At 50.7% G+C, this 22,928-nt stretch overlaps 1 protein-coding gene across 1 annotated transcript in view; it reads right to left on the reverse strand.

The window, feature by feature from the left end:
- Positions 1-8,242: 8,242 nt before the first annotated feature.
- The window catches only part of INTS9 (integrator complex subunit 9), a 104,125-nt gene continuing 89,439 nt past the window's right edge, over positions 8,243-22,928 (reverse strand). The window contains exons 15-17 of the mRNA XM_063123736.1: positions 12,040-12,138; positions 11,534-11,671; positions 8,243-9,089 (exon numbers count right to left, since the gene is read on the reverse strand). Coding sequence (XP_062979806.1) covers positions 8,913-9,089; positions 11,534-11,671; positions 12,040-12,138 — 414 coding nt within the window. The 3' untranslated portion in view covers positions 8,243-8,912. The remainder of the gene's footprint in view (positions 9,090-11,533; positions 11,672-12,039; positions 12,139-22,928) is intronic.

Consider the following 22,928-nt stretch of genomic DNA (forward strand, 5'->3'; position numbering starts at 1 on the left):
TCTGACCATGTTACTCCACTTCTGAAATCTTTTCATAGGCTTCCAATTCACCTCAGAATCCAATATAAACTTCTCCTGTTGACCTACAAAGCTTTTCACTGTCTAGCTCCTTCCTATCTCTCCTCTCTCATCTCACACTATTGCCCCGCTCGTGCTCTTCGCTCCTCTGATGCCATGTTTCTCACCTGCCCAAGGGTTTCTACTTCCCTTGCTCGGCTTCGTCCATTTTCTTCCGCTGCCCCTTACGCCTGGAACACTCTTCCAGAACATTTGAGAACTACAAGTTCAATCGCAGCTTTTAAAGCTCAGCTAAAAACGTTTCTTTTTCCTAAAGCTTTTAAAACTTGATTTTGCTCTGACTTTTATACTGCCTGTTTGGTGCATTCTCTTCCCCTCCTTATTGTTTTATTATGGTTTTATTAGAATGTAAGCCAATGCAGCAGGGTCTTGCTATTTATTGTTTTACTCTGTACAGCACCATGTACATTGATGGTGCTATATAAATAAATAATAATAATAATAATAAGTGCGATATGGCTGCAAGAAAGGCAAATGCTATTTGGGGCTGCATTAATAGAAGTATAGCTTCCAAATCACATGAGGTACTGGTTCCTCTCTATTCGGTCCTGGTTAGGCCTCATCTAGAGTATTGCGTCCAGTTCTGGGCTCCACAATTCAAGAAGGATGCAGACAAGCTGGAGCGTGTTCAGAGGAGGGCAACCAGGATGATCAGGGATCTGGAAACAAAGCCCTATGAAGAGAGACTGAAAGAACTGGGCATGTTTAGCCTGGAGAAGAGAAGATTGAGGGGAGACATGAGAGCACTCTTCAAATACTTCAAAGGTTGTCACACAGAGGAGGGCCAGGATCTCTTCACGATCGTCCCAGAGTGCAGGACACGGAATAACGGGCTCAAGTTAAAGGAAGCCAGATTCCAGCTGGACATCAGGAAAAACTTCCTGACTGTTAGAGCAGTACGACAATGGAATCAGTTACTTAGGGAGGTTGTGGGCTCTCTCACACTTGAGGCCTTCAAGAGGCAGCTGGACAACCCTCTGTCAGGGATGCTTTAGGGTGGATTCCTGCATTGAGCAGGGATTTGGACTCAATGGCTTTATGGGCCCCTTCCAACTCTACTATTCTATGATTCTATGTAAGCAAGTTTCCACAATTCCTCTTATTTTGCATAATTTCGATATATGTTTTCCTGCTTCTTCTTGTCATGTATAGGAGCAGAGCACGCAATCCTCACCATAAGAACTAGGAATCTTATTCAGCTCTGCCCCTGGTTTCTGAAGCACGACAGCCTCCCACACTGTGCTCCTGAGGGCTAGAATCTTGATTTTCATCATCATCATCATCATTATTATTATTATTATTAGACATTGCCCAGAAACAAAATACTGCATCCTGTGCTTTTTCTGCCTTTGAGTAAAATACTGCCATCGAGGGCATTTTGATCTTCTCTTTCCTTACAAGTCATCACAGTAAAACAGTCAAGGCCTCCTCCTGGTCCAAAATGAAAAATAATTCCACCCTTACCCAGGAGGGGAAAATACCCAGTGTTATGTTCCACCACCAATAATGCCACACGCCCCACTTGAAGCCGCTGCCTGGTGAGGGGAAATGTGATGCGTAGCATTTGGAGTGAGGTTCTGGAGGACGCGCAGACCCCGGGGGAAATGCATCACGCTGCGACGGGGGCCTGGCAGGAAAGAGGTGGCTGGCACGGAGACCCCCCCTCCATCCCTAGCCTCGGCTCCCTCCTGCACACAGGGCTTACCAACTCAATGCAGGCGCTCGCTGTGCGCCCCAGTGGGAAATTTGTTCCTGATTTCAGACATCGGCTTTGGTGCGTCGCTTCTCTGCAGGGAAGGTCTCCTGCCCCTCGCTGTTCCAATTTGTTTGCATCTGTGTTATTTCAATTTAGCATAAACGTGATGGACAAGTAACTTGTGTTGCCAACTGTTGCAAGGAATAATAGCTTTTCTCCTCCTGCCCTGCAAAGCAATCGCCCTGCCTGGGTTGCCGGCACTTGAACGTCTCTCAGTCTAATTGTGCCAAGATGGTGTAATAGCCTCAGGGGCAACGTTCCTGCAAGCTTCTCTCTTTGGTGACAAATAGGAGAGAGAGAGAGAGAGAGAGAGAGAGAGAGAGAGAGAGAGAGAGAGAAGCAACAGGCAGACGAGGGCCCCGATCCATCTCACAGTAGGGGTCCCATATTCCAAGTATCGAATTCTGGGCAGCACAATTTGCAAACGATGCGTTAAACAATTTTTATTTTACTTTTACTAATTCTGCATGATTTTCCAAAAGTTTTTTTAAAAAATGTAAATGTGTGCCGTGTTCTCGACTGACTTGCATAGAATTTGAGCATCAGATTTTGGGGGGGAGGAGGGGAGGGGCGTGCATGGGGGGTGGGCAGTTGAACTTGACTGACTTTTCCGGCCACCCGAGAAGTCTTCTGTCTAGGGGAGTTTGGGCTGGAAATCCAAACCAGCCTCAGATCCACTGCTAATCTGCAATATTAAGATTGTGCTACATTGCAGGGCTGTTGTAAACCACTCTTTCTTAGTCACAGCCCCCAATACTGAACGTATGAAATGCCGTGGTAGATCGAAACCAAGGTCCATTGAATTCAACCTCTGGACTTCCCTCCTTGGCATGTATGGTGACTTTCTCCCTCCCTATTGGCCAAATGGTGAGTATGGACTGTAATGGCCATAGGTGTGCACAGCACATTTCATTAGGGTGTGCGTCCAGGGAATTTAATTAATTAATTAATTTAAGGCAAACATTTATTGACTATCCACTCATAAAGGACATTATTTTTATTCATTTATTTATTTAACACTGTAGACACTGATGCCTTACTCCGTGTTCAGCTTGCCTAACCTGGCAAGGGCCATTAGAATCATAGAATAGCAGAGTTGGAAGGGGCCTACAAGGCCATCTAGTCCAACCCCCTGCTCAATGCAGGAATCCACCCTAAAGCCTCCCTGACAGATGGTTGTCCAGCTGCCTCTTGAAGGCCTCCAGTGTGGGAGAGCCCACAACCTCACCAGGCAACTGATTCCATTGTCGTACTGCTCTAACAGTCAGGAAGTTTTTCCTGATGTCCAGCTGGAATCTGGCTTCCTTTAACTTGAGCCTTTAACTTGACGAAGAGTTCTGAAGAACTTAAAAGCTCGCTCCCTATTTCGCGACAGTTTGCTGGTCCTAATAAAGGTGTTGCCTGAACTTTTTGTCTTTTGCATGGAGATCACCGCTTCCCTTAAACGTCAGCTGCAATGTCCCTTAGCGTCTACACAATGGATGCTGGGAGTGGGCTTGTTTCTGCAGCATCAGCAATTTTGGTTGGCCAGAATACGACCTCCAGATTGATGGATGGATGGATTGATTGCATTTATCTACCACCCCATAGCCGAAGCTCTCTGTGTGGTTTACAAAAGTTTAAAACAGTAAAGATTAAAAACAAATATACAAGATTAAAAAAAATGTAAGAAGCATAAAAACAACAGTATCCTTGTGAAAACAGCTATTCCGGGGTCAGTTAGAAACGAACAAACTCAACCCATGTTGTTAAGTGCCTGGGAGTTCAGGCCCAGCCATCCGGGGCAGGGAGCAAACTGAGCCCCGCCCCTTGCCTCTCGTCGCCCTGACACCGATAAGCATCAGGGCAATGAGAGGCAACGGGCAGGGCTCCATTTTTGCTCCCCGTCCCGGGAGGCTGGGCCGCCTAGTTCGGCATTGGGGCTGGGGGCTGGGAGACTCGTTCCCGGAAGCCCAGAATGCGTCGTCCAGTTCCTCCCCCCAGTGCCGATGCAGGCCTTTTCCTGTGCGCTGGTGCGATGGTTCCGGACTTCGAGAACGCGTCTCCCAACCTTTCCCCCAGTGAATTGGGGCCCAGTCCCGGTTGCCCCTGAGACCTGAGTTTTCCCCGGAGGTCTCCGGGGTTTCCCGGTACATCCGGTCACCCTAGAAGTTCTCAACTTTGTAACTTGGTGTCTGCTTGAGGGGACGGAAGGGAGAGTGAGTGGTGGGCCATAGTTAAGGGTTTGTGGGGGGGTGGGGGCGGCATGGCCCTGCTTGCTCTTAATAAGGAATCAATACTGTTTGGCTTTATAAAGGCGAGTGAGTTGCTTTTTAAAGAAGTGATAGCTGGGAATTTGGGCCAGGTAACGTGCCGGATGTAAGTTTATCCGAAGAGGCCTGCTGGATCAGACCAAGGGTCCATCGAGTCCAGCATTCTGTTCACACAGTGGCCGACCAGCTGCCTATGGGAAACCCACAACTAGGACATGAGTGCATACCGGGAAGCCTGGCTGGAAACTGGGCAAGGGCCGCTGCAGAGTGGTAGAGCATTTGCTCTGCAAACAAAAGTTTCCGTGTCTGATCCCTGGCAAAGACTCCAGTCTGAGACCCTTGAAGAGCAGCTGCCTGCCAGTAGGGTGACCACATGGAAAGGAGGACAGGGCCCCTGTATCTTTCACAGTTGCACAGAAAAGGGAATTTCAGCAGGTGTCCTTTGTATGCAATGCAGCACCTGGCAAAATTCCCTCTCCATCACAACAGTGAAAGCTGCAGGAGCCCTGCCCTGAGTGACAAGGTACAAAACAGGGCAGGGCTCCTGCAGCTTTAACTGTTGTGATGGAGAGGGAATTCACCAGGTGCTGCAAGCATACAAAGGACACCTGCTGAAATTCCCTTTTCTAGATAACTGTGAAAGATACAGGGGCCCTGTCCTCCTTTCCATGTGGTCACCCTATGCAAGGGTGAAGAGAAGGAGCACGTCCAGGGACCCCTGTTGTGGTGTGGCCCCTTGACTGGTGCCCAACCAAACCTACTCTTGACACAGCCCTGCAAGTCACACTTCCAGCTCGTTTGCAAGTGACCAGACCCAGAACCTATTTAAGGCCTGGTCCGAAGGAAGAGTTGCTCGATAATCCTCTGGGTTCTGAAATAACTATGTTAAAACTTGGAATTACACAGATATTCCTCCCCCCTCCCTTTTTTTTTGACCCAATGAATGGCATGATGCAGGAGACTCTGGAAAACGATAGCGATCAATTACGGAATGAAACTTCTGCATTGCTACGGCTCTGACAGCAGCTCACTGTAAATTATAGCTTAGAAATGGTAAATATTATAAACAGTCAGAGGGAAATGTGAGTTTATTAGGCAAGCGATTAATCCAAGGCCCAGGCAGAGAAATAACAATAGCGGCACGACCACTCTAGAACTTAAGATGTCACCATCAAGAGTAAAAAAAGCAAGAGTCAGATCTGATTGCCTAGAGCAGCCTTCCTCAACCTGGGGCGCTCCAGATGTGTTGGACTGCATCTCCCAGAATGCCCCAGCCAGCTGGCTGGGGCATTCTGGGAGATGCAGTCCAACACATCTGGAGCACCCCAGGTTGAGGAAGGCTGGCCTAGAGGGACCCTGGGAGAATGAGAAGCTGACCCAGCATGAACCAGGTGGCTCCCAGGAGCAGGGCCTTCTCTGCTGTGGCACCCCGACTGCGGAATGAGCTCCCTAAAGCGCTTCGCCTGGCACCTACACTATGCTCTTTTAGACACCAGGTGACTTTTTTTTTCCCCCTCAGCATTTTAACAGTCTATCAAATTAATTTTAACTTTGCTGTTTTAAATTTGTATTTTAAATCGGTATTAATTTCTGCGTTGCTGCGTAATTCTATCCTGGCTGTGTATTGATTGTATATTGTCTTTTATATTATGCTTTTATACTGTTCCGTTTTATATTTTGAATGGTTTCTATGGTTTTAATTTTTGTAAAACCTCCCAGAGCACTTCGGCTATTGGGCGGTATAAAAATGCAATGAATAAGTAAATAAATAAATAAATAAATAAATAAGTAAATAAATACCTAAACTCTGCTAGGCAATGAAGAACTCGTGGGGCACCTTTCCCATGAGTTTGCGGAGTGCTGCCCACGCGGCCCTGTTCAGCCCGGCCTGGCCAAGCGTTTGGCGGCGTGCAAATCTGGGCCCTCTGGAAAGAGCGGGATTCCCTCGGCACACTAACGGAATTGTGCACTTTGCCGAGGCCCTGGAAAGCCTGCTTTCTCTCCATCTAGCATTACGAGGCCCTTTAGTGGCCCAATTGGCGCGGGAGGGGAGAGGGACACGGGGGAAGGACAAAGGGCACACGCAGGTCAGGGCAGAAATGAGATGCACCCAGACCTGCACTCACTTTGTCCTGCAGCAGCCATAGGGCAAAAATCCATCTGGTGGAGGCAGATTTCCCCCCACCGCTAAGCTCTGCTTGCCAAATAGCTGGATCAGACCAAGGGTCCATCTAGTCCAGCACTCTGTTCACGGAGGTGCCGACCAGCCATCGACCAGGGACCAACAAAGCAGGACATGGTGCAACAGCACCCTCCAACCCATGTTCCCCAGCAACGGGTGCACACAGGCTTACTGCCTTGGATACTGGAGGGAGCACACAAGCATCAGGACTAGTAGCCACTGATTTATTTATTTATTTTCTATACCACCCAATAGCCAAAGCTCTCTGGACGGTTCAGAAAAGTTAAAGCCATCAGACATGAGTCAAAATAGTAAAAACCAGAAATGGGTGTTGGCCAGGGACCATCAGCACCCTCCCACCCATGTTCCCCAGCAACTGGTAAAAGGTTGTCACACAGAGGAGGGCCAGGATCTCTTCTCGATCCTCCCAGAGTGCAGGACACGGAAGAACGGGCTCAAGTTAAAGGAAGCCAGATTCCAGCTGGACATCAGGAAAAACTTCCTGACTGTTAGAGCAGTACGACAATGGAATCAGTTGCCTGGTGAGGTTGTGGGCTCTCCCACACTAGAGGCCTTCAAGAGGCAGCTGGACAACCCTCTGTCAGGGATGCTTTACGGTGGATTTCTGCATTGAGCAGGGGGTTGGACTCGATGGCCTTGTAGGCCCCTTCCAACTCTGCTATTCTATGATCCTATGGTTCTACAGAGGCTTACTGCCTTGGATCCTGGAGAGGTAGCACATAGCAATCATAATTCTTGTGTACTTTTAATGTTTACTATTTTTAATTGTTGTAAACCGCCGAGAGCTTCGGCTGTGGGGCGGTATATAAATGTAATAAACAAATAAATAAATCAGGGCTAGTCACCATTGATAGCTTTCTTCTCTAGGCATCCATCCAACCCCCTTTTAAAGCCATCCAAATTGGTGGCCATCACTACATCTTGGTGGCTATCAGCACAGGAATAGAACTTTAACGTTGATAAGAAATATGCTAGCTACGATTTCTGTAATGCTTCTAATCATCCTAATTGTATAGTACAGTATGTACTAATGTCTTTCGCTTGTTTCCCCATTTTCCCTTTACGGCTGCCGTAGTTTGCAGCCTTAGATATACTAAAAAACAGAGCCCCCACAATAACTTAATTCACAGCCTGGTTCTCAGGAGTAGGATGAGTTACAGGTAAGTCTTGGCAGAGGCTGTGAGAGATTGGGGAGGGAGAGGGAAGTGGACTCACGGCCAGCCTTATAGAATCATAGAATAATAGAGTTCGAAGGGGCCTACAAGGCCATCGAGTCCAACCCCCTGCTCAACGCAGGAATCCACCCTAAAACATCCCCAACAGATGCTTGTCCAGCTGCCTCTTGAAGGCCTCCAGTGTGGGAGAGCCCACAACCTCCCTAGGTAACTGGTTCCATTGTCATACTGCTCTAACAGTCAGGAAGTTTTTCCTGATGTCCAGCTGGAATTTGACTTCCTGTAACCCGTTATTCCGTGTCCTGCACTCTGGGAAGATTGAGAAGAGATCCTGGCCCTCCTCTGTGCGACAACCTTTTAAGTATTTGAAGAGTGCTGTCATGTCTCCCCTCCATCTTCTCTTCTCCAGGCTAAACATGCCCAGTTCTTTCAGTCTCTCTTCATAGGGCTTTGTTTCCAGACCCCTGATCATCCTGGTTGCCCTCCTCTGAACACACTCCAGCTTGCACCAGCGGGTGGGGGGAAGGTTCCAGCACTGCCCTGAATCAACCCGAATCGACCTTCGGTGCTGGTCTGGCCTTGGCCTCGGGTGCCTTGGCTTAACCTGGTACCGCTACAGATCCAGACCAAGGCAGTGCACAGTCCTATTGGTTAATGCTTCTGACCTGCAACAGCACTTTTCAGTGTCTGGTTAACCCTTTATACCCTGGAGCTAAACACGCTCACCATGTCCACCATGACAATAGTGGATCAATTTTTTTAAAAAAAGAGCAACCTATGACCAGGTCTCTAGTTTTTTATTTTTGAAACAAAACAGCCAGCGTTACAAGGCTGAAAAAAACAAAGCAAATTGAAGGGAAAACCCCCATTACAAATTGAAACAAAACAATTAAAAAAAAATTAGCCTCTCTTAGCCATTTGAGGAGGAGAACAGGAAATGCAATGCACTGTATTTTACACTAAACCAAGATAACCCGTGTGCGTCCCTGACGAGACCCTCAATTGGAGCAAAACTTCAGATGTGGTTGTGCCATCTCTTCCTGAGTTGAATGCTTCCATGACAGTTTGGGCACTTGGTGTCGTGGATATTTACACAGAGGTGTAACTACGGAGTAGGGTGAACTGACTCCGTTCTGGACTGGCGCTCCTGCATTTGCTGACCTCCATGGAAGCACAGAGATCAACAGTTTCAGCTCTTGCTGCTGCCGTTTCAGGATGGGGAACGCTGCCCCTGTTGAATTCTTCCCGGTTGTTTAATGACACAGAGGTCTGTGCTGGGAAAACTGCTGGCAACCATACTCCGGAGAAGAGCGCTTTTTCTTGCGAACGGAAAACGAACGGACCGTGGGTGTGCTCCCTTGCGCTCCCGGCCTCATGACAGTCCGGTTTCTTTGCTGCTCTTCCTCTTCCCTCTTTCAAGAGAGGGAACTTTGGCAGGGCAGCAGCGGCTAGAATTTCTGCAGGAATTTGAGGACGAGATCCTGCAGCTTCACCCTGAGCGCCTCGTCGCTTTCGCACATAATGTGGGTCGAATCCTCCTCGATGCGGATGAGGGTTTCTACGTCTTGGAAGAGCACGATGTGCCCTTTGGGGGTGTCCTCGACCTTCACGTCGCTGAAGCCGTGCTGCAGTTAAGAGAGGAAGCGGGAGCTGTTGGCATTCAAAAGGCAGCTTTGTGGGAAGTGCACAGCATCGGAATCATGGCCGTCGCCTGAATGTTGATGCCCTCAAGCTGCTAAACCCGGGAGATGAGTTCACCTGATCAAAGACGTACGTGGGGCTGTCCCATTTTATCTGTACGATATGCACATCAGGGATATAGATGATCATCTCCACACATCACTAAAAAGCGCCAACAGAGAGCCAGTATGGTGTAGTGGCTTAAGTGTTGGACTGGGGGCCTTGCTAGACCTACCTGATAATCCGGTGGGGAGTCGGGGTGAGGCCGCGCTGCAGCTAGCGTGGGCCGTCGCCCCTAGCTAGATGTAATACACAACGGGGTAAGGGAAAGCCCCGTCGCGTCGGCCATTTTTTCCCCAGCTTAAAGGGGCCATGTGCGCAGGAGCGCACCAACGGAAAAGTAAGTCTTTTTTAAAAAAAAATAAAATCGCTCCCCCGATTCCCCCCCACGTCTGATGCCCCCCTGCCTGCTCGCTCGCCCGTCCACCCCCCACTCGCCATGTCTGCCCCCCGCTCAGTCGCCCATCCGCCCCCAACTCGCCATGTCGGATGCCTCCTCCGCCCCCCTGGCTGCGATCTCCCCATCCTGGCCCCGTTCTTCTCCCCCCCCCGTCCCTGATCTTGCCCTGGCCCCGTTCTTCTTCCCCCCCTCCGCCATGTCTGATGCCCCCCCGCCTGCCTGCTCGCCATGCCCGCCTGATCACCTGCCTGCCCGATCTACCGCCCACCATGTCCGATGCCCCCTCCGCCCGTGATCTCCCCACGCTGGCTCCGCTCTTCCCCCCCATCTCTCCAACCGGGCTCGCTCTTTCCCCCCCAGCCCCCATCTCCCCCCGTGATTTTACACACACCCCGGCCCGATGGGCACAGCGCTCCATAGGAGCAGCGAGCAGCCGGAAAAAGCCACGGAACCAGCTAGACCCACAAGTGGATCCGGTTATCCCGGGTCAAGGGAGGGTTTAGCCCGGCCTGACCCCAGAATCCCCTGTGCGTCATCTGCATGCACAGCAGGGAGCCCAGGCCTCGCACAGAGCTAAACCCTCGTCTAGCAACGGCCTGGGAGTTGGGAGATCTGAGTTCTCGGCCACGGAAACCCATTGGGTGACTTTGGGCCAGTCAGAGACTCTCAGTCCAGCCTACCTCACAGGGCTGTTGTTGGGTGGATAAAAAGGGAGGATTATGTATGCCACCTGGTGTTCCTTGGCGGCCAAAAGGCGGGATATAAAGGTAGTCATAAATAATAACAATAGCCAACATTCGCCCTGTCCTTGCTCATCACAATCGAAGATTTAGGTGCACTTTAACATCACACTAGGGAGCAGAACCCATGGCTACGGCAAGGGTAGGCACGGTTGGGCACGTGCCCAGGCCCACACCCCAGCTGGGCCCACTGGAAAGAGACCCCGGGATTCGCTCCTCCTCTTTCCCACTGCAACCTGCTTGTTCGCCTGTCTCTTGCTCTGGCCTAGCCAATGGAGGTAGTAAAAAGCAGAACCAAATGCCCCCGCCTATTTGTTCACTGGCTCTCTGCCTGCCAAGAAAGCAAGTAGTAGCAACAATGAGACAGAGGAGGAGGGGCAAGGGCAGCTGGGGACCATGGTGGTGAGAAGCTGGACTCAGTGGCCCTGTTCCGATGACACACTAAACCATGGTTAGGCTGCTAACCCTTTTGCAGCGAATAGTTAGTGAGCGTGTTTAAACCATGGTTATGTAGCCACCTTGGTTAGGAATGGTCCACACACCATACTAAGTCATGGTCAAAATGCTTAACCACTGTGGCTTAGCGTGTAGTTAGAACAGGGTCAACGAGTGCGTTTAAATCGTGGTTATGTAGCCACCATGGTTAGGAATGGTTCACACGACACGCTAAGCCACAATGTTTAGCTCAAAGGGCTTCGCCACCGTGGCTTAGCGTGGCTTCTGAACAGGGCCACTGAGGGAGGGCTCCCATGGAAGGTGCCTTGCCCAAAGGGCCCTCAACAGCCAGGAGACAGCACTGGCTCCCCATTCAGTTCTATAGGATGAAGGACATGTCCTGCAATTTGGGGCAGCCTTTCCTTCCGAAGCATTGAGGTCAGAAAGGGCAGGTTTAGAACCCCCAAAGTCAGGTGAACAGTCTAAGACAAACAAACAATATAGCTTACAGGATCCGCTGTTCCGAATCAGAATGATCTTCTATGTTGGGGGGTGAACAGCTAGTGGCCCTCCAGATGTTTTGGCCTACAACTCCCATCATCCCTCACCCTTGGCTTTGATGGCTATGGCTGATGGGAGTTGTAGTCTAAAACCTCTGGAGGACACCAGGTTTGGGAAGGCTGAGACGGAGCCCACCCCTGTTTCATAGAATGCTTTAGCGATGGACTGAGCCATGAGCGTGGGTCTCCATTACCTTCTCCAGAGTCTGCACCAACTGGTCCACAGGGATGGAGCCGCTCAGGAGGGGCTTGATGGGCTTTAATTCCGGCACGTCGTCCGTCACCCTCTTCCTCTTTTTGCCAGGTTGAGGCTGCGCAGGTTTCGGGGGCAGCTACCAGCCAAAGTAGATTGCGGGAGAAAGGTAAGGAGGAAGGCGGTAACTACTCCAGTTGAACTGAAAGTCACGTCTCTCTGTTCCCTAGACATTACATAAGGGATCAGCGATCCAACCCCGCACGGATCACCTGAATTTATCACAGCTGTTTCTTCCATAATGCAACCAATTGAGGAGTGCTACTTCTCCGGCACCCACCCAAGTCAAAAAATGCTTTCTTCAAGGGGTTTGACTGGAATGTAGCAACTACCACGGCTATTTAATTGGGAAACCCCCGGGAATCCAGGCAAGAGGGGGTCCTTTCAGCCCAACCAACCCTGCTGTCCGTCCCATCTGCCCTCCCTCCCCCAAGATCCACGCTGTACCTGCAGCACGTGCTTGTTGTCTTTGGTATGCAAAACAGCCGTAACGGTTGCCAAGGATATGCCCGGCTTCATCTCTGTGGGCACCAGTGAATCAGCAAGCTGAAGCAAAAGACAGATGGTCCAGATTTTAAAGAAGAAAGAATGAAAGAAAGAAAGAAGAGCAACTTCAAATGAAGTTGGGTGAATTTCACGGGAACCAAGAGAATGCCCAACAGGAACACGCACAGACATTTCTAGAGATCTCTCTGCAGGCATTCGAATCACACATGGTCCCAGAAGACGTTGATCTGCACAACCTAAAGTTCAGAAATCATAATTATGGCATTGAATTCTAGGCTTCCAGAGTGGTTAGTAGTGAGAGCAGCCATCCCAGCCTGTGCCCTCCAGATGTTTTGGACTATAACTCTCTTCATTCCTGACTATTAGTCACACTAGCTAGGGGATGCTGGTATTTGAAGTCTAAAACATCAAAGAACGTGAGAAGAGCCCTGCTGTATCAGACCGATGGTCCATCTAGTGGCCAACCAGCTGTTGACCAGGGACCCAAAAGCAGGACACGGTGCAACAGCGCCCTCCCACCCATGTTCCCCAGCAACTGGTGCACACAGGCTTACTGCCTCTGCTACTGGAGATATCACAAAGCCATCAGGACTAGCGGCCATCGATATTTATTTAAAGCATCTTTATAGCACCGCCTCACCATTTCTGGCATCGAGGCGCTTTACAATCACATATAAAACAATTCCATTAAAATCCCTCAGCCCACATTAAGACAATCCCATTAAAAACCCTCATCCTCAAACCGTTAAAAGCCCTCAACCCAGTTTAAACCACCCCTCCCCCAAACTCTTGCGAAAATAAAAACGCCTTGTTATTTATTCGTTCAGTCGCTTCCGACGCTTCGTGACTTCATGGACCAGCCCACGCCAGAGCTTTCTGTCGGCCGTCGCCACCCCTAGCTCCCCCAAGGTCAAGTCCATCACCTCCAGAATATCATCCCTCCATCTTGCCCTTGGTCGGCCCCTCTTCCTTTTGCCTTCCACTTTCCCTAGCATCAGCCTCTTCTCCAGGGTGTCCTGTCTTCTCGTTATGTGGCCAAAGTACTTCAGTTTTGCCTTTAATACCATTCCCTCGAGTGAGCAGTCTGGCTTTATTTCACAGTCTAGCTCTTGCCTATCTCTCCTCTCTCATCTCACACTATTGCCCCGCTCGTGCTCTCCGCTCCTCTGATGCCATGCTTCTCGCCTGCCCAAGGACCTCTACTTCCCTCACTGGGCTTCATCCTTTTTCTTCTGCTGCCCCTTACGCCTGGAATGCTCTTCCAGAACACTTGAGAACTACCAACTCAATCACAGCTTTTAAAACTCAGCTAAAAACTTTTCTTTTCCCTATAGCTTTTAAATATTGAGTTTGTTCTGACTCTATACTGTTAGCCTCACCCTACCCGGTGCCTGTTTACACTTCCCTGTGCCTGTTTGCATTCTCTTTCCCTCCTTATTGTTTACTACAACTTTATTAGATTGTAAGCCTATGCGGCAGGGTCTTGCTATTTACTGTGTAATCTGTACAGCACCATGTACATTGACGGTGCTATATAAATAAATAATAATAATAATCTTCTTGCAGTCCAAGGCACTCTCAGAATTTTCCTCCAACACCACAGTTCAAAAGCATCTATCTTCCTTCACTCAGAATTGAGAGCGGGAGCCTGTCTAATCTCCAGTGGCACAATGTTCCATAACCGGGGGGGGGGGGGGGGCAGCCACTGGAAAAGCCCTGCCCCCCGCACATTCCAATTTGTAGCGGGGAACCATCAGGGCGCCCTGCTCCTGAGAGCGAGTCTGCCAATGGTGAGACACAGGAGAAAGGCGAGCACTCAGGTATCCAGGACCCAAGCAATACAGGGCATTACACATGGTCAACAAGACCTTGTAGCGCACCCTAGCAGCCACCAGCACCCAATGGACCAAAGTGATAGAAGACCACTTAGACAGCCTTCTCCTCCAGGAATTTAGCACCCTACGATAGCTCCTTTAGAGTTCTGACTTGTTCCAGCAGAAACCCAGAGCGGGTTCAGCGCTCCGCTGACTTCGGACGTTGTCTGCAAAGTCCAGTGCTGTGCTGCCCTGCTGCCCCTTGGAATGCAGTATCCAACTTAGCTGGCACCGTCTCCGTTGAGTTGGAAAAGGTACCTGGGAAAGGTCAACCAAGATTTCTCAAGAGGCTGAAGCACCTTTCTTACGAAGGCTACGAGTCATGAAGGCCACATGGAATGGGAAGCAAACGTGGGTGGTGGCAACTATTGCTCTCATGCCCCACTGGTGGACTTTCCAAAGGCATCTGGTTCACCACTGGGAGAAACAGGATCAACCCTCGTCTGTTACCTAGTCAGTTACCTAGGAAGGTTGTGGGCTCTCCCACACTCGAGGCCTTCAAGAGGCAGCTGGACAACCCTCTGTCAGGGATGCTTTAGGGTGGATTCCTGCATTGAGCAGGGGGTTGGACTCGATGGCCTTGTAGGCCCCTTCCAACTCTGCTATTCTATGATTCTATGAACTCGCTGGACTCTTCTTGTGTTCTAAGATTCTCTGCAGGCAGAAGAACAGGAAGAACGGGTGGCCCCGTTGTTCAGGGCTGCTAGTCCGCCATCAATGATCTTCTCACTGGGGAGCCTTCAAAGGGCTTCCAAGGAACCCCAAGGTTGAAACCCACGAGGTTAACTGCCTTCCAACCCCAGAATGGTTCTGCAGCTGGGCCGGAGCTGCTCCTGCCTACCGGACTCCGACAGGCGGCTCATTCCATGCATTGCAAAAACGCATCTGCAGTCAAACGGTGTAGCGAGAAATCAAAACCAGCTTCTTGGCACTGTCATAAAAAAGAAAAGAAAAAGGAGAAGCAGCCAAGCGCCAGCCCTGATGGCTGCCTTCAATAAAGAATGCACAGCTCCTCTGGGCCTCGAACACTCGTACACCCCGATAAATAAATCTATTAACAGCCAGGGAGCCTCTTCCCTGAAGCAAGAGGGTAAAAGACATTTGGCTGCCCGTTCTGTTTTATTTATATGGCTGGATTCCTTTTCTTCCTTTTGGAGGAGGGCGGGAGGTTTACTCGGGCTGTGTCACTCTTCGCTTGTCCGTTGCCTGTGCTATATATATATGACTCATCCAAGACACGACACAGTGAAAAACTGGGGGTTGTGTTGTGTTGTGGCGGGTGGGAGCATGTGCAAGAGAGAGCGTAGACCACAGATCTGTACTGCTGAGTTGTCGAAGTTCAATATCGAACGTCAAAAACTGCCTTTGGGTGTCTTTGAGACGGTGCTCTTGAGACAACGAACAGAACAACTCAGATGGCTGCATAGAGCAAAAACGGAATAAAAGGCTATTTATGTGGGGAACAGCAGCCAAAGGTCATCCAGCAATCCTTCCCCAACTTCGTGCCCGCCAGCTGCGTTGGGACTACAACCCCCAGTATTCCCCAGGCAGCAAGCTAGCTGGGAATGCTGGGAGTTCTAGGCAACACAGCTGGAGGGCGCCACGTTGGGGAAGGCTGTTTTAGGCTCCGCTCCTTCAAGACCTGACTTTGATCTCAAACCGCTTCTTCCGCCGCAGCTGTCGTTATGCGCTTGGAGCCCCGGGATTGAACATAACCGTGGCACCCTGAAACAATGGATTTATGGAACTCCCCGCCACAAGATGGAGCGATGGTCCCTAGCTGCTGAAGATGAAAAGGAGAAATAGAGCTGTGTGTCATCAGCGTGCTGATGACAACGCACTCCGAAACGCAACGCTGGATGACCGCACCCAACGGTTTCATGTACATGTTAAACAGCATGGGGGACAAGGCTCACCCCTGTGGAAATCCATACTGGAGAATCCACGGGGCCGAGCAATGTCCCCCAAGCACCACCTTCTGGAACCGACCTGCCAAGTAGGAGTGGAACCATTGCAATGCAGTCCCTCCCACTCCCAACTCAGCCAGATGTTCCAGAAGGATACCATGGTCGATGGTATCGAAAGCCGCTGAGAGATCAAGGAGAATCAACAGAGTCACACTTCACCTGTCTTTCTCATAGAATAGTAGAGTTGGAAGGGCCTATAAGGCCATTGAGTCCAACCCTCTGCTCAAGGCAGGAATCCACCCTAAAGGTGGACATAGGTCATCATACAGGGCGACCAAGGCTGTTTCCGTGCCAAAACCAGGCCTGAAACCCGACTGAAATGGATCCAGAAAACCAGTCTCATCCAAGAAACGGGTCTGGAAACAAAGCCCTATGAAGAGAGACAGACTGAAAGAACTGGGCATGTTTAGCCTGAAGAAGAGAAGATGGAGGGGAGACATGAGAGCACTCTTCAAACACTTAAAAGGTTGTCACACAGAGGAGGGACAGGATCTCTTCTCGATCCTCCCAGAGTGCAGGACACGGAATAACGGGCTCAAGATAAAGGAAGCCAGATTCCAGCTGGACATCAGGAAAAAACTTCCTGACTGTTAGAGCAGTACGACAATGGAATCAGTTACCTAGGGAGGTGGTGGGCTCTTCCACACTAGAGGCCTTCAAGAGGCAGCTGGACACCCATCTGTCAGGGATGCTTTAGGGTGGATTCTTGCATTGAGTAGGGGGTTGGACTCGATGGCCTTGTAGGCCCCTTCCAACTCTGCTATTCTATGATTCTGATTCTAAGAATGTCTGGAGCTGGCACACAACCACCCGCTCAAGGGCCTTGTCCAGGAATGGAACATTTACTGCTGGCTCCAGACATTTCCCCCCAGGAGTGGTCTCACTACTGCCTCTTTCAGACGGGCCGGACCACTCCTTCTCGCAAAGAGGCATTAATCACTTCCTTGGCCCAGCTGGCTGTTCCATCCCTGCTAGCTTTTATTAGCGAAGAGGGGCAAGGATCCAATACAGAGGTGGTTGCACGAACGAGTCCAAACACCTTGTCAATGTCCTTGAGCTGCACCAGCTCACCCAAAAAATCCGGACAATGCTGTGCTCCGGATTCCTCGCCTGATTCACCTGCTATAACATGGGAGTCTAAGTCCTGGCGGACGCAGGAGATTTTATTCTGGAAGTGCCCAGCGAATAGATTGCAGCGGGCCTCAGATAGTTCAACAGTGTCTTCGGGGCCAGCACGTAAACTTTTTTTTTTTGCCTTGCAGAAGCTGGAAATGAACGTTTCCGGCAAGAGAATAGCAGAACTAAGCGAAGACGCCTCACTAAATTCTCCAGGAGTACAGAGCGATCTCCCTGACGTGTGAGAGTTTAAGCCAGCCTTCCTCAACCTGGGGCGCTCCAGATGTGTTGGACTACAACTCCCAGAATGCTCCAGCCAGCTGGCTGGGGCATTCTGGGAGATGCAGTCCAACACATCTGGAGTGCCCCAGGTTGAGGAAGGCTGGCCTAAGCCTTCCTTCTTGGGAAAGGCAGGGCTGCACAGGCGCCTGGTGTTAACGGGAGGAAGCCACGCGCTCCTAGGGGCTGGATTGGGCCCTCTGCAAAGCCAAACTGGGCACCACTGGACTCCGTCCCCCCCTGGCGCATGTGAGCCACTCAATCCGTCCTGCGGGAGACGAGCGGAGATAATCTCTCCCTCCTCTTTCCTTCATTCTTCCTTTTTGAGGCAGGGGTTGTGCGGCGCGGAGGTTTTTTTATTAAAAAGCTTTTCATCACAGACATCATTAAAGCTATTTTGCTGCTACAGGGACCCTAATGACTCTCGAGGGCTTCTTAAAACGTTTAAGGAATAAAGTGGCGAGCCGCCTTCGCCTATTTGCGCAGTTTTGATAAACCCATAGAAGTTAATTTCCCAAGGACGCAATGAATAGAGCTGAGGTACGTGCCAGGCAGCCCGGATGGAGGGACAGCCGCTCCAGCCCTGAGGGCCACGGCTAGATCACACATCACACCTGGGGCCTGACGTGGGCCATCACAGCCCCTTCCCAAAACTGTCCCTACAGCACTCCGCTTGTGGTGAATGCCGGCACCCTGGACCCGGCCTGATGTGCCTGTGCAATATAAAAATGCTGATGCGCATATGCGTACATGCAATGCAAAAATGGGTGCCAGCATGCTAGCAAACACAGTTGTCGTGCCTATAGGGGATCCATGGGTCTGGCCATGCTGTTTTTTACACATAAGGGTATAGAATCATAGAATAGCAGAGTTGGAAGGGGCCTACAAGGCCATCGAGTCCAACCCACTGCTCAAGGCAGGAATCCACCTTAAAGCATCCCTGACAGAGGGTTGTCCAGCTGCCTCTTGAAGGCCTCTAGTGTGGGAGAGCCCACAACCTCACCAGGCAACTGATTCCATTGTCGTACTGCTCTAATAGTCAGGAAGTTTTTCCTGATGTCCAGCCGCAATCCAGCTTCCTTTAACTTGAGCCCATTATTCCGTGTCCTGCACTCTGGGAGGATCGAGAAGAGATCCTGGCCCTCCTCTGTGTGACCACCTTTCAAGTATCTGAAGAGTGCTCTCATGTCTCCCCTCCATCTTCTCTTCTCCAGGCTAAACATGCCCAGTTCTTTCAGTCTCTCTTCATAGGGCTTTGTTTCCAGACCCCTGATCATCCTGATTGCCCTCCTCTGAACACGCTCCAGCTTGTCTGCGTCCTTCTTGAATTGTGGAGCCCAGAACCAGACACAATACTCTAGATGAGGCCTAACCAGGGCCGAATAGAGAGGAACCAGGACCTCACGTGATTTGGAAGCTATACTTCTATTACTGTAATCCAAAATAGCATTGGCCTTTCTTGCAGCCATATCGCACGGTTGGCTCCTATTCAGCTTGCGATCTACAACAGTTCCAAGATCCTTCTCGTTTGTAGTATGCGTACATGCAATGCAAAAATGGGTGCCAGCATGCTAGCAAACACAGTTGTCGTGCCTATAGGGGATCCATGGGTCTGGCCATGCTGTTTTTTACACATAAGGGTATCATCTACCCTCCCAAGCACACTCCAATAGGGCAGCTACAGTCTGTAGACCTGCTTCCCACACCGCTCTCTGCGGCGTTCGGTCCGGAAGCACAGCTCAGAGGCTGTCCTGTGCACTCGTAAGAGCCCAGGTTCAAACCTTCCCACCTGCACTTCAGCGGGTGGCATCCACATTCGGTCATACTTAAGAGCACTGAAATCTCTGTGGCGTAGTGGCTAAAATGTTGGACTGGGAGTCGGGAGATCCGGGTTCTAGTCCCCACTTGGCCATGGAAACCCACTGGGTGACTTTGGGCCGGTCACAGACTCTCAGCCCAGCCTACCTCACAGGGTTGTTGTTGTGAGGATAAAAAGGAGGAGGAGGAGGAAAATTATGTATGCCGCCTTGGGTTCCTTAGAAGAAAAAAGGCGGGATATAAATGAAATAAATAAAAATAAATAAACTTCAGCCCCGGTGAAATCAATGGGGCTGAAGTTAACCATGATTGACTACGTTAGTCATGAATGAAGTCCTATTGATTTCAACGGGTCTATCTCCAAGCTGGCTGGGAATTAAGGGAGTTGTAGTCTGACACATCTGGAGGTCTATTGCAAGTATGACTAAGCCTGGACCCAACCCAAGGAATCCCAGATAGCGGACCCTCTCTGCCTGAGACGGTGGGGGAGAAGAGACCTGTCTAAGTAAGCAAGACTGAGCTAGACAGAGGACGGGTCTAACTCAGTAAATCGCAAATTCCTCCATTCAGATGTTCCCTTTCAGTAGGTTCTCCAGTTCCACCACAAAATCACTTAGCCCGTGTGTGTGTGTGTGTGTGTGTGTGTGTGTGTGTGTGTGTGTAAACCTGTGGCCCCCCAAGATGTTATTGGACTGCAATTCCCATCATCCTGACCACTGGCCATGCTGGCTGGGACTGATGGGACCTGGAGTCCAACAAATTCTTGGAGGCCGCGGGCTCCTTCCCCTTCGTGCATTGCAGAAGAGGTTTGCAGAACGCGGTGTCGCTTTTCCAACGAGAAACGACTGGACGTGCACCACGCTGTTTGATTTGTCCGAAGCCACGCAAGCGGCACCGTTCCATGGACCGACTCCCGTGGGCGTCAAGAGTCTTTCAAGCGAATTACCCGCTTTCCACTGGGAAATTAAGTGCGTGGGCGCCACCAACTCATAACCGGTTCCTGTAAATCTACAGGAATCCCTCCATATGGGGGGCGACTCGCTGCGTCATATGTGCTGAAGGCCAAGGCCACCCCCACCACCCCGGGCCCCCGCACAGCTCCTCGGCTGAACAAACCCTGAGAAACAAGCACCCTTTCAGGACGCAGAGAAGCCGGAAGAGAGCCGTTCTTTTCCCAATTAAAAACACGCTCCTGGACTCCTGGCAAACGGGCTCTTTGCATGCAAATCAGCGCTCCCTCCTAAATTGAATGAGGGAGATTCAGCAGCGGGGGCAGCCAGGCTTCGTTAAGAAAGCTTCTTAATTGCACACAGGGCTCTGCATTGCGTTTCTGCATCCTGTACGAAACGATGCCCCTTGGAGCAGGAATAAAACAGCCAGGCCGGCGCCCGAGTTCTTTTAAAATGGCTCGGATGTCTGTCCGCAATAAAGCTTTCGATTCCTCGGGCCGGTGGCCGGTGGCCTGGGCTCCACTCTCTGTCCTTTCAAGATCACCTGTTACATACATGGCTCGATGCAGCGGTAGCGGATCAATGGTTCCTGTTCTGCTGCACAGGCATGCCCACGCCTGATTTGGGGAGCCGGGCTGCACAAATGGCTCCCTCTTTACACGTGGAGGCGTCCAACGGATGGGAAGTGAAGCGATACGAATCCGCCGTTGACTACTCCGTCTGCCGGCTCCGGGTTTTGGATGGCCCTTGGCCAATGCTCCCTCTATGGGTTCCCTTCCGGAGTGAGTCCCCCTTTTCACTACCACGGTCACCACATGCTCCTCCTCCTCTTCCTTCCTATCACTGCTTCTGCTTCCTTGTTTGGGAGGCAGAAAGCCAGGGAGCCAGGAGGCCGGGGCATCTGCTCCTCCTCCTCCTCCTCCTCCTCCTCCCTATTGCCTGGGCCAGAACGCAAAACAGGTGAGCAAGCAGGTTGCAAAGGAGAAAAGGCAGAGCAACTCCAGGGCAGAGGAGGCTGTTGCCTCCGATATCAGTGGTGCTCAGATTCTGCTCTGGGTTTCAGCCAGAACCAGACAGGCGCTATCCAAAGTGCGAAGCAAATTCACCGCCCCACTGACATCGGAGACACCAGCCTCCACTGGCCCAGGGGCCCTTGGCACAGGCCCCCTACGAGGGTATGGGCCCTCGGCTGTTGGCCATCCAGGCTACCCTTGATGCCGCCCTCCTCGGATGGTGTGTGTGTGTCTGCCGGAGGGTGCTGCGGACCTATTATTATTATTATTATATTTATTTGTATCCTGCCTTTTGCCCAATGCTGGGCCTCAAGGCAGCCTTACAAAGTTCAAAACATACATTGGGGGTGGGGGGAACAAACCCATAAACGTTTAAAATACACAACAAAATTATAAGACATTAACATAGATGGAGGGCCAGATTATTCTCCAAAGGCCTGCTGGAACAAACAAGTTTTAGCCTGCTTCTGAAAGCCCATCAAGGAGGGAGCCAGCCTAGCTTCCCCGGGAAGAGAGTTCCAGAGCACTGGAGCAGCCACCGAGAAGGCCCTGTCCCATGTTCCCACCAAGCGCGCCTGTGAAGTTGGTGGGACTGAAAGAAGGGCTTCTCCAGAAGATCTCAAAGCACGGGCAGGCTCTTAAGGGAGAATACGGTCTTTCAAAGCGTACTTATAAAGCGTTCACGTTTGGGCTTTCTGTTACAAACAATTTAACGCCTTCACACAAATGAAATCATTCGGGAAATATTAAAACGACAACAGGGTCCTAGTCCTGAGTGCGCACTGGGATGTTCTCTCCCGGGATTTCTGCTCAACGTGTACTTATGTAAACAGAGGGATTGTCGCAAAGACACCACCACACCCTGGTCCCTGGACTTCCCGTGACGTGGGGAAATGCCAAATATCGCTTGTAGCATTCGAGAGTCACCACAACTGAACGCAGCGACATGGACTAGGTATTCTTTTTAAAAAATCTTTCTTAAAATTCGGAGGAGGGCATCTGCTTAGAGCAGCCGTCTCCCTCCCAGTGTCCCCCAGATCTGTTGGACTACAACTCCAATCATCCCCAGCGACCTTGGCCAACATCCTGCCAGCGTTCTGTGGCCAGTGCTCAGCCCTCACGGGGTGTTTGGGGCGTCCCGCAAACCTGCTGGTTCCTCCCTCTTGTGGGTGGGCAGGTGCCATTTAGGCCAGAGAAGCAGGAGTGGGAAACGGTTGGCCCTCCAGATGCTGTCGGACTGCAACTCCCATCAGCCCCAGCCAGCATAGCCAATGTTGAAGGATGATGGGGGCGGTAGTCCAACAACATCTTGCCCATCCCTGAAAGGGAGAGAATGAGGAGAATAAAGCATCAGGTATCACACAGTGAAAAGTAGCTGTCAGATTCCAGTCCCCCAATTCTGATTGAAGAAGAGCCTTCAGTGTGGTGGCCCCCTTCCTATGGAACTCCCTGCCTCTGGGGGTCAGGCAGGCGTCGGCACTATATTGTTTTCGGCGCCTCCTGAAAGCAGCTCTTTTCCAGGAAGCCTTGGACCAGCCATGGTTTTATTGGCACTCAAAAAGAATAATTTTAATATCGTATTTTATTCTTTTTAACATTTGATCACATTTTATCTCTTGCTGTTCACCGCTCCGGCATCTGTTTAAATGTGGGAAAGGAAAGGAACCTCTCGTGCAAGCACTGAGTCATTACTGACTCTTGGAGGGACGCCAGCTTTCGCTGACGTTTTCTTGGCAGGCCTTATAGCGGGGTGGTTTGCCGTTGCCTTCCCCAGCCGTTACCTTTCCCCCAGCTAACTGGGTACTCATTTTA

Source organism: Elgaria multicarinata, chromosome 4 (assembly GCF_023053635.1).
Source record: "Elgaria multicarinata webbii isolate HBS135686 ecotype San Diego chromosome 4, rElgMul1.1.pri, whole genome shotgun sequence".
In the NCBI taxonomy this organism is placed as follows: domain Eukaryota; kingdom Metazoa; phylum Chordata; class Lepidosauria; order Squamata; family Anguidae; genus Elgaria; species Elgaria multicarinata.